This window comes from Tachysurus fulvidraco, chromosome 12 (genome assembly GCF_022655615.1).
Source record: "Tachysurus fulvidraco isolate hzauxx_2018 chromosome 12, HZAU_PFXX_2.0, whole genome shotgun sequence".
NCBI classification, from domain to species: Eukaryota; Metazoa; Chordata; class Actinopteri; order Siluriformes; family Bagridae; genus Tachysurus; species Tachysurus fulvidraco.
The window spans coordinates 3,311,171-3,323,564 of NC_062529.1; the positions used below are offsets into that span (position 1 = coordinate 3,311,171).

Consider the following 12,394-nt stretch of genomic DNA (forward strand, 5'->3'; position numbering starts at 1 on the left):
CCAGACTTTTGGAGTAAAAGCTACCGTGTGGTTATGAATAAAAACAGCCCCTCACCACCCCTTAGGAAGAAGGAGCCTAATTTCTTTTCAGACCGCAAAAAATTCTGTTACAAGCAAACAGAAGGGTGGACAGCCATGATCAAGCAAATGTTTGGGTGTTGGCTTGGAAAAACATTATAAAAAGAGTGGATGAAGAAATGGATGATTTAGCTTCCAATATACCAAATTTTTGGTATAAAAACTGTCAGTGTTTATTAACGCTGCTGCTGTTAAGAGCACCCTACATAAGCCACACCTAACAAGAACCAGAATAAATAATTAGCAAAATGTTTACTGTAAAAAGAGTCTCCACTGCTAGCGATAGGTTTTCCACCACAGGAAAGTCTTCTATAACTATCTGATTTTTTTGGATACCTTAATTTTTTTCTTTCCATTAGTTATACAGCATAATCTACAGTATCTAAGTATTTTGCTTAGTCGCTTGATTCTTGTCAATCATACTATCATTTATTTTAAATAAAAAAGAGAGATAATGGAGGGGGGCACGGTGGCTTAGTGGTTAGCAAGTTCGCCTCACACCTACAGAGTCGAGGTTCGATTCCCACCTCCGCCTTGTGTGTGTGGAGTTTGCATGTTCTCCCCATGCCTAGGGGGTTTCCTCCGGGTACTCCGGTTTCCTCCCCCGGGCCAAAGACATGCATGGTAGGTTGATTGGCATCTCTGGAAAATTGTCTGTAGTGTGTGAGTGAATGAGAGTGTGTGTGCCCTGCGATGGGTTGGCACTCCATCCAGGGTGTATCCTGCCTCGATGCCCGATGACGCCTGAGATAGGCACAGGCTCCCCGTGACCCGAGGTAGTACGGATAAGCGGTAGAAAATGAGATGAGTGAGTGAGATAATGGAGACATCCGTTAGACATACGGTCAGACATTTTTACTCAATTTTCTAATTAAGTGTTCAAATATTTCCATAACAACAGTCAAATTTCAGAATATTCAAAACAATATTCTGTACTTACGTTATACTGCCAGAAAGTATCCAAGGTACAAAAAAGTGCAGTAGAGGACCTTAATGTCTAATTCTAAATGTCTATTTCTCTCTAAAAATGAGTTTATTACGCTCTCGGAGTCTGAAAGCTAAAGATATAAAGGTCAAGAGAGTGTCTAGAATACTGTAACATGGATCTTACCTACAGTACAATTCAATTAAATTTGATTTGTATAGCACTTTAACAATGGCCATTGTCTTAAAGCAGTTTTACATAAAACTAAAAGTTCAAGGTTTAATATTAGACTTATTTTTCCCTAATGAGCAAGCCTGAGGCGACTTTGGAAAGGAAAAACTCCCTGAATTGTAAGGCGTTAGAAACCTTGACAGGAACAAGTCAAAAAGGGAAAGTGTGAATTATCATAAACTATCCTGATTATAAATAATGTCCTACCTACAGTCATACGCAGTGATTTATAGGAGCTCCTGAGCAAGTCATAGATTAGCCTAACATCTGAGTTCATTATAGATTTAACACTAACTCCTCCATGCCAGAGCCTTCGAATGTTCATGAAGGAGATACGGCATGTGCAGAATGTTATTTTGTGTATTGATTAAGAGGTTGTTATCCTGAAAGCCCTCGTGGGGAGACCCTTCTTATTCCTCATGACCTACAACATCGTTTTATCAATAATGACAGAAACCATGGGCATGATTCACTTTGTGTACAGACAAATCACAAAGTCTGATAAGCAGAATGTCAGAAATGACCTTTTCCGCTAGTGAGACTGAGCATGTGCTGTCTGATTGGATGCTGAGAGTGGAGGGCAGCAGCTGGTCATGAACTCTGTGTGTGTGTGTGTGTGTGTGTGTGTGTGTGTGTCATGGTATCCAACTCCCAGGGAGGCCACCGTGGTGGAAAATCAACTCAGTTTTAAACAGCACCATAGCGTGGGCCCCACCTCCAAAATTTCTCTCTCCCACACACACACACACACACACACACACACACACACACACACAAATCCCTTGTCACATCCTTTCCCAAACCTGTGATCGTCCTAAGGGATTATACTCATGAACGTATAAGGCAGAATAATAATCGAGTACACACAAATAGATAGCTAGTTGTTTGTCATCGCACTCCAAAATACAATAGCTATCACTAAAATAAAAAGAACAAACCAAGATATCTAAAGAGTTACATACTATACCTGAAAAGCCTTGTTATATTTAGCAAGCTAGATTTACCAGCTAAACTAGCGGCATGAACTGAAGTGTAAGATAAGAAGCTAGCTCTTCCATTTGTAAGCAGGATCCTAGGTCATATGTCAGAGAGTCAGAGCGGCAGTTCATGTTTGTTGAACTTTAATGTTTCTCGCATGTTAGATAAAAAAATAAAAATAAAAAAACATGACAGGGAGTGCTGTTCTAAATAATGACACAATGAAGTAAATTCGTCAATATCATATTTTGTAAACTTTTACAAAAGATTCTTTTTAAAGCCCTGACCCTGAAGACGTCTCCTTTAAGTTCCTTACAGAAAGTTTAACCATATCAATAATAAAAGGTTTTAATTTCATTCATACATTCATTCATCTTCTACCGCTTATATGTAATCCCGGGTCACAGGGAGCCTGTGCCTATCCCAGGTGTCATCGGGCATCAAGGCAGGATACACCCTGGACGAAGTGCCAACCCATCGCAGGGCACACACACTCTCATTCACTCACACACTACGGACAATTTTCCAGAGATGCCAATCAACCTACCATGCATGTCTTTGGACCGAGGGAGGAAACCGGAGTACCCGGAGGAAACCCCCGAGGCACGGGGGACTTTTTGATTTGTTCAATAAAATCACATATTTGAGTCCACCATTAGTGGTATAAAAGGAGCTTGTTACTTGCCCTACAGCTGGAGCTACTGTAAGAGCAGCTGTGATGAAAAATGAATCAACAGCTTCGGACCAATCGGATGTGAGAATTCTGGAGAGCCAAATTATTGCTTTAGGTGGAGAATCATAAAAGAAAAAGAAAGAGGAAAAGATTTCCTTTCCAATTTATCAGATGTAAAAATATATAGTAAATATCATTGGTGTGCTTTATGCTATATATACTACTAATTATCAGTATGTCACATGCGAACACACACACACACACACACACACACACACACACACACACACACACACACACACACACACACACACACAGACTCAATTTAACCCAGAAGTTATAAAGAATATTCTTTCTTTATTCACTAATTATGTAAGCAATACAAAAGCTCCTCTGTAAAAGCCACAAGATTTTCCAGTGTTTTATTTTTCTTTAATAGTCAAACACCGACTTGAAATAACATGTCATTCTGTGAGTACGTAAACTCTTAGCTCAAAGTCTCCATCGGCGTGTTGTGGGATGCTGAGACGAACGGTTAAAACATTGCATCACTTCGGGTTGGAGAACAAGGCTGCTTCTTCAAGACCCGAATAAGTAGGTCATTGTGGATTCCTTTCATTAGTACAGTTCCTTCCAAATAGTTGTGCCTTTCCACTCGCACTTCCAGCTGAAAGTTAACCAGCTGTAAACGCCACTCTCAGGACCTTTTATACATTTTAGTACAAGAACGTTAAAAAAGAACGGTGAAGTAAACTGCGGTGTTGTTTAATCTGTCGACCAGGTTCTTATTTAAACAGACTTTACATGAAAAATGAAGATAATAAGTAATGCAGTGTTTGTTATTTTTACTTGATCCTTTCAGTGCAAATTTAATCCATGCCTACATTTACTGTAAGTACAGAAAACTTAGTTTATAGTAGCTAAAAGTGATTGCGATCACAAAGAAAAGTAATAAATCATGTCATGCTGAACTTTCTGGAACCACCTGGGCATCATACTTCTCAGTAACCAATAGATAGTTGGTATCTAATATTCCTTGTTAACTGTTTTTTTTTGTTTTTTTTTTTGGTAAATTAAAAAAAAAAATCACGATGTTTGCGATTGTAAATAATGTGATATCCTTTAAGAGGAATTTAAAACACCAAAACTGTTTATTTAATCATATGTGCAGTTACTCAGGTCAAAGATAAGGTACAGTTTCAAATACTTCAAGTTAAAGTAAGAAGGAATACACTCTTACTCTTAAATTAACCAGATTCCTAAAATAAAACATTTTCTACCTCACATCACACAGCTACTTCTGATAAATCAGTACTTCTTCCACCAAAGCTTGTGGAAAAAACTTTAAGGCTAACTAACAGCATCTTTATTGCTAACTCCTCAAATGTTATCTAGCATACAAAAGTATCCACATGCTAATAGCTAGCTGGTCAAAATCCAAACAGACTTGTTTAAAAACTAGTGAATATTACTGCTGTAACTACTCTTTAACTTGCTCAGTGAAGCTCTCTCAGGCTAAAAAGTCACCTCATGACTTAGCATATCTAGCTATAAATTAGCAATAGCCTGACCGGTAAGGAGCTACACTTAGAAGCTAACCATCAAGACAGACAATTAACTTGTAACTTACATGAGCCTTTTGCAGAAAAAAAATAATCAGTTAGCTCCCAAATTAAAGGTAAATTATGGTATCCCAATATTAATAATAACAATAATAAACATAAAAATAAAATTATCTTTAACATTATAGCAACCACTATTACCTTTTATGTTTTTTTCTATCTCTATCTTTTGTGTGGTGATTTTTAAATACAAAGGAATGATCTCGTGGTGTCTGACTTAAGTCCAAAAGTTATGTCAATATTTATCTGGGGACCGTTACGTGTATTCAGAGATGAGTTACGCACCTGCATAAATGTATTTTCATTGGGCTCATGAATCCGATTATTTACTTTAACTGCATGTAGTTCACACCATCTAGGTTTTAAGATCTTTCTCAAGTATTCTGATATTTCAATAGCATTTATAGCACTGCTGTAAAAAAAAATCAGGGATAGAAAATATGGACTAATGAAGAAAATTGTACATTTCTGTCTTTGCTGTTGAATGTAATGCATTTTAACATTACGTTGTTCATGAATTAGAGATGAATGAGAACATGACAAGTTTTGTAAGTAAATGAATAAAATAAGCATTTAATAAGAGTCTAGCGTATTGTCGGTGTATTGCTACATGAACCGTAGATGTTGGATTAAACTGAACAATATGGCTTCTTCCCTTATTATTCAGCAGGTTATAAAATAGCACTTGACAGATCCAACCAAACACATTCACCAAAATCGTATAGTGAAACTACGGACTGCGGGGCAAACACCGTAACTAAAGAGTCACACTTCTCTCTCAAGTGAGTCAGAGGAAGCTGGCATGAGCACTTGCTGACACAGGTAAGACTGACTAACAAGGCCCTGGGGTATGACGTCCATCACATATAAACACAAACATCCAGTAATGACTGAAAGACTCGGGAGGATAGAAATACATACATGCAAATGAAATGATTTGCAAACTGTCCAACGCTGGCCCTCATTGTAGGGAGGCTGGACGTATGCAAAACCGTGCTGTACACATACACACCCGTGTAGTCAAACCATCAACGGCCAAATTTATCTCACAACTTCATGGCACTCGACGCAACAAATTGTGGCCTCGTTTCTAACCTCTGTATACTCTGTTAAACGAACAGTCCGGCGGGAAAAATCAAGTTTACAAAATCCTGAAATCCGTCTGCTGAGACAGGTGGTGTTTTTCTGAGAAACTCGTTTGTTCATTCCGAGCATAAATAGTAACATGTCATTCAATAATAAATATATAAATCAAATGGTTTCCAATGTGTGTTATGTATATTGTATAGATACAGCATCAGCACAACATAGTAGACATTATATAACCCCAAGATATCCCTTTAGCTGATTACACCGCTAATCTGCTCATCAGTAGACCAGACACCACGACACGTTTATTAATCAGATGATTTGGTTACCAAGGTTTTTGTTTCCATGGCCACGGTCTCTTCTCTGCCAACACTGTAGACTATTAAAGACAGAAGTTTTTTTTTTTTTTTTTAACAACTCTGTTTTTCTGTTTACAGTATTTAGTAGTGGGAAACAATAGACTAGGAAGCCAGTAGGACATTGCTAACTTCTAACTTGAAACGTTCTGAAAGCATGAATACATCTGCCTTTGAGTCTGTCTTTAAGTGTGTAGCAGTCATTATTATTATGTCATTGATGACACCATGTGATATGGTATGACGCCTTAATATCAACCCTAATATCTTCATTATCAAGCTACAAATAAACCATCCTTGACTCAGTGTCTGAAAAACGTTTGACAGTTGCATTGTAATTTCAATACACCTGCTTTTCATAGTAGCAATGACTCAATCGTGCTCTACTGACCTGGGTTGTTGGCTTCGACTTCAAGAATGTGCAGCTCCGTACACTCGGCTAATGAATGCTCCAGACAGAGCTGCAGGAACCGAGCCTGGGTCCGACTCACCCGCTTCAACAGTGACAGCAGAGCCACGGTCTGCTCACATTCGTTCCAGCCCTTAAACCAGCTGGCCAAGACGCCCACCTGGTCACGAAACATCATGGTCTGGTGGGCTGCACTTGAACACTGCACTGTGGGTTTAATAAGAGCGAAGGATGTATTCAATAATGTGGGAATAACTTCACAGATAGATCCAGGAAAAGCTCTAATTTATCTCCTCTGATGTCACACCCAGGGGCGACCCAAGGTTAACGAGGGCTTGAGTGCTGTGTCGTCATTCTTGGTTATGTTTTGATACGAGTTGTGGTTCTCCTCCACGAATTTGGGGTGATGAGTGATAAACACAACAACGGCACTCCGTGATGGCTGTCCTGTGTTAATGAGATAGTATTGATGCTGGCATTTTTCACCAGGAACACCTTCAATCTGCAAAGAGGAAGTGACAAATGGTTAAAGCTTACAGATGGATAGATAGATGGACTGAATCGGAGGGATTTTCCCTGTTGGAAAATTATAGATCTGATTGGCAAATCACAGGTTAGTTATAATGCCCTCAATCCAGGGCATAGTTGTTTCTATGGTGACACCTTACACAGATACCAATCCGCATCAACATTTTTTGCACATAATCATTGATATGATTAGATTTTTCTACTTTGCATGTTTGGAAAGAGTCTTCAGGGTCACATTTGGAACAGTCAGAATTAAGGTAATGTTGTAACTTTTACCAAGATGAGAAAGTCCTTCAGGACGAACAAGTGAAAAACAGGAACTAACTTGTTTTGTGGGTGTTTCACAGCAACTATAAACAGTTCAACATCTCATTCTTTTAATTAAAAAATAAATCTTAGATGATTATTTTTCTATAATTGCGAACACACACACCCCCCCACCTCATACCTCGTCACTATTGTTCGGGTTAATTAACTTAATGGCAGGTAGTGCAGTTAAGTGTCACGTGATAATTTGAAGCGTCTAACAGAACATCCCTGTTGAATATTGTGATTGTTAGGACAACCGAGAATCGTGATATCCTTAATTAACACACACTACACACACCCTAAACCCACTACACACACACCACATACACAACACACACTACACACACACCCTAAACACCCTAAACACACTACACACACCACATACACACTACACACACACTAAACACACCACATACACACACACACTACACTCACCACACAGACCACACACACACTACCCGCACTACACTACACAAACTACACACTACACTACACACACACACACGGCACTACACACCACGCACACTACACACTACACACTACACTAAACAGACTACACAGTACACTAAACACACACTAAACACACTACACACAACACATACACACACACACACTACACCACACAGACTACACACACACTACCTGCACTACACTACACAGACTACACACTACACTACACACACAAACACTACACACACGGCACTACACACCACGCACACTACACACTACACTAAACAGACTACACACTACACTAAACAGACTACACACACACACACTACACAGACCATACACTACACTACACACACGCACACTACACTAAACAGACTACACACACACAACACAGACAATACAAACACAACACTACACAGACCATACACTACACTACACACACAACACTACACACACACACTACACTACACACACACACACACACTACACTACACTCACAGATTCCTCGGCGTGTCAGGGGCTGTCATCTTGTTTAACCCAGGCATGAAAGCGGACCGGTTTCAACATTTCCAGCCTGATATCCACAACTAATCCTATCATAACAAAGCCATTTATCGTGTTCTCTGTTTCCATCCCACATTATTAGCACCGATAAAAATAACCAAAGCTTCAGTCAGGCGTCACGAGCGGCGCGCGAGCGCACATACAACAGGGAAACAAATAAAAACTCGTCCAAAATCCCACATTAAATACATCAGGTTTTTCTTGCACTTTGGTTTGTTTTCCCCAAAATATCATTCTTTCGAGCAAATTCGCCGTAACAACCTCCAAAGGTCCTACACTGGGTTATGTCATGTTATTTTATTTTAGATCAGATCAGATCAGATCACAAGTCCAGATCTTTCTTTAACGCTTTCAGGAAGAAAAGAAAAAAAACCCTCATAAATAAAACTGCGCCCCAAAAGATATGGGATTTGTTGCACGTCTACGGCAGCTGTAACAACCATCCTGCAGTTTTTAGATCCTCTGCATTTCATCTGGAGAAGAAAAAAAGAAAAGAAACGAGGGGGAAAAATCGCTTACCCGGTTTTATTTCCTGTACTGAAGGCGTCTAGGACTCAGAAAAGCTGCTGACTGTCCCTGACTCTCGGGGCAAATATGTCTATAATTTCCCCATATACAGGCTATTTTGATTCAGCCTTAAAATAGGCTGCCTATGGACGCCAGACAGACAGACAGACATTTGGATAATATGATGTTTTAGAAGAGAGAGAGAGAGAGAGAGAGAGAGAGAGAGAGAGAGAGAGAGAGAGAGAGAGAGAGAGAGAGAGAGAGGAGGTAGTGGAAGCAGAGATAGTCTATGATAAATCAAATCTAAGCTACATATATAGCTTAATAATAATAATAATAATAATAATAATAATAATAATAAGTTACCCACATTCAGGTGTCCAAAGTACTGTGTTGAAAGTTGGAAGTGGAGCTCAAGCCCCAGCTCACTCAGGCTCACTCCAGGGTTTGGCCATGTTGACCATGTTGACCAAGTTTTCTCAGTCCAGACAACAGACTCATCATTACTATATATTTTTCCCTTACACTCCTGACCATACGACCAGCATTGCTTTTGCTTTTCCTTTCCTTGCTTTTCCTCCCTAAAGTCCAGAAAGGAGTCCTAACATTTTTCTTCTTCTTCTCTTTTTCCCCTCCTTAACAGTCCCAGTAGAGAGGCTCAGTCTTGCTTTTGCTTTTCTGCTGCCCCCAGTCCAGAGCAAAGACTCAGCATTGCTTGGGCTTTTTTTTTTTCCTTTCTTTTTCCCCTCCCTCCAGTCCAGAGGAGAGACTCAGCATTGCTTTTGCTTCCCACATGCGAATCATTAACAGGGAGCATTACGTCAGGGGCTTGGCAGCACACGCAAGCACAAAAATAGAGAATGGAGTTACAGGAACAGATCACACTGAGACCACTGACCTGGGATTAGTCCTTTTTTTTTTCTTTAAATAAAGAAAAGGGGATCCCAGAGAAGAGAAGGGCTTTGGATTATAACAGAATATAACATATATTAAAAATGAAAGTCTTGAGAGAACTGGGTAGAAGTGAGAACTAATCCATATCCCTGTTTGATAGGATCTAGATACAGCACATATACAACATTGTCCACAACTTATATCTTGAACTCTTTATGAAATCTTTAACATCTGGAAAGGCAACATATTTAGGATCTATTTGATACCCCCTTGAGTTCATTGTGCAATCGAGACTGTTTTAACACATTCCTTCCAGTAGTAGGCGTACATGTGCTCTAAGATCTGACCCATGGTTTTAATTTTTAATTCTCTCTCCATAAAGTAGTAAATTCAATGCATTGTTGTCATCCCATCCATATAAATAAATAAGGGCACTACATAAGTGTGTCTATGATCTATATGACTTACTGTTATTTATATATATATATATATATATATATATATATATATATATATATATATATATATATATATATATATATATATTTGTAAAAAGTAAATAAAGTGTGTATGATTTCCTGCTGTAACACCTAATTCATTCTTGTGACAAGTTTATCAAGTACATCATGGGTTTAAATAGTAATGCTAAAGCAGGATAAGTATTAAAATGTACACATCATGAGGCAAGAGGCTCTAAGGAGATCATGAGAGGTTAAACACTTTATACTGCTCACCTGGTGTGTTCAGCCGCACACAGTTATACAGCCGACTCTTTGTGATCTTCTGTTCCTAAGTTATGCAAAGAATTGTGTAATAAAGGTGGCCTTTATAACGATTTCCTGCTGAATAAAACCAGGGAAATGATCCGGTACTGACTCATAAAAATAATGTTGGAAAAATATGTATTTAAAAATAACTTTATATTTGTTTGGTAGAAACCAGGACTACCAGTAAACCATGTTTTGTTCTATAAGGCATTGAATCTCTTGTACATCTGCATTTATGAACATAATTCTCACCCATTTCTACATAATTCTCACCCAAAGCTAATGAATTACGAGTTTCAGATCAGCTTAGATTTAATTACAGTATTTTTTCCAAATCCACTCACAGTTACTCACTTTATTTTAAGTAGGTATAAACATATTTTAAAATATGCTCCATACACACAGTTCACGAGGTAAACTTTAAACTACATCAAAATATTTTGGAGTATGTTGAAAAACTTAAATTTTATTATTTGGCTCCATCTTGTGGCTGAATCAGCACATTACAAGAATGAAAAAATGCATACTATATTTTAAAGAAGCTACAGGTAGAAACTTTTAACATGAAAGAAACGAGTGTTTTTATTATTATTATTATTTATTTTTTTGCATGCAATTTCAACACTGCGATTTTTAAATTGTTGTTTTATTTAAATAATAAATGTTCAAATATTTTTTTATCCCTTAGTCACATCATGTCATATATGCTTAAAATAAATAGTATGTCCTTATATACTGAATACTGAAAATTAATAAACTACTGGTCAGAAATATGTGGACATCTGAGCATGACACCCACGTGTGTTTGTGAAACCTCCTATTTAGAAGACATCTAATAATATAGAGGTATATTAAAGAAATAACTAAAAAATAATTTACCATCTCCAACAGTTTAGGTATTCACCAAGTATGAGAAATCTAATTTAAAACATTTTTGGAGTAAATGATTAGGGTTTAGAGCCCATCTTGTGTTTGTTAAGGTATTCATTCATTCATTTTCTACCGGGGAACCTGTGCCTATCTCAGGCATCATCGGGCATCAAGGCAGGATACACCCTGGACGGAGTGCCAACCCATCACAGGGCACACACACTCTCATTCACTCACACATTACGGACAATTTTCCAGACATGCCAATCAACCTACCATGCATGTCTTTGGACCGGGGGAGGAAACCGGACTACCCGGAGAAAACCCCCGAGGCACGGGGAGAACATGCAAACTCCACACACACAAGGTGGAGGCGGGAATCGAACCTCGACTCTGGAGGTGTGAGGCGAACGTGCTACCCACTAAGGGTTTGTCAAGGTATGACGCAATAATCAGGTGACGCAACAGTTTCCTGTTGTGAAATTAGCATGAAGATTGCTAAAGACTAATATATATATATTATATATATATATATATATATATATATATATATATATATATATATATATTTTTTTAATTCTTATTATATATATGTCTGCGTTAATCCATTTATCCTTCAAAAGTCGATCAAAAATCTGTGAATTTTATCAACATATTAACAGAGGAAAAAATAATCAATCAATCAATTAACCAAAACTCGATTTGTGAATATCTATCTAGTCGTTAATTAACCTAACCATAAATTCTACAATAAATTCTATATTTGTTAGTAAATTCATAAAGAAATCAATTCATAAATTTTATTTTATTTATTTATTTATTTATTTTTAAATTCCTATTGCATAATGCCGCATTGCAGATTGTACTGATTAAATAAATGTAATTTTATTTGCTGAAATTTTAAATGATTTAAATAAAAATCAGTACAATCTGCAATGCAGCATTATGCAATAAGAATTGGAAAAGAAAATTACATTATAATAAGCATTAAATTCGATTGCTTGAACTTGTGACAGTATTTATTGTATTTTATTCTATTTTATTTTATTTTATTTTAATTCATACCGTTAGCTGGGGCCGAATACTAAAAACCTTCCTGCTCACTACATAAGTGCACTATATAGGGCTTCCAAACCCACTGCTT

The 12,394-nt window shown here is 37.7% G+C and overlaps 1 protein-coding gene across 7 annotated transcripts in view; it reads right to left on the minus strand.

Moving 5' to 3' along the window:
- The window catches only part of samd4a (sterile alpha motif domain containing 4A), a 53,050-nt gene extending 43,557 nt beyond the window's left edge, over positions 1-9,493 (minus strand). For 2 of the 7 annotated variants that reach the window (XR_007144587.1, XM_027159810.2), the window contains exons 1-2: positions 9,090-9,488; positions 6,344-6,863 (exon numbers count right to left, since the gene is read on the minus strand). Coding sequence is in view for 6 of the 7 variants with exons in the window: in XM_027159810.2 (XP_027015611.2) it covers positions 6,344-6,539 (196 nt within the window). In the remaining variant the exon portion in view is untranslated. Of the gene's footprint in view, positions 1-6,343; positions 6,864-8,146; positions 8,676-8,731; positions 8,863-9,089 lie in introns of those variants that run through there. The other 5 variants (XM_027159811.2, XM_027159815.2, XM_027159814.2 and 2 more) reach the window with 5 other exon arrangements.
- Positions 9,494-12,394: the final 2,901 nt, after the last annotated feature.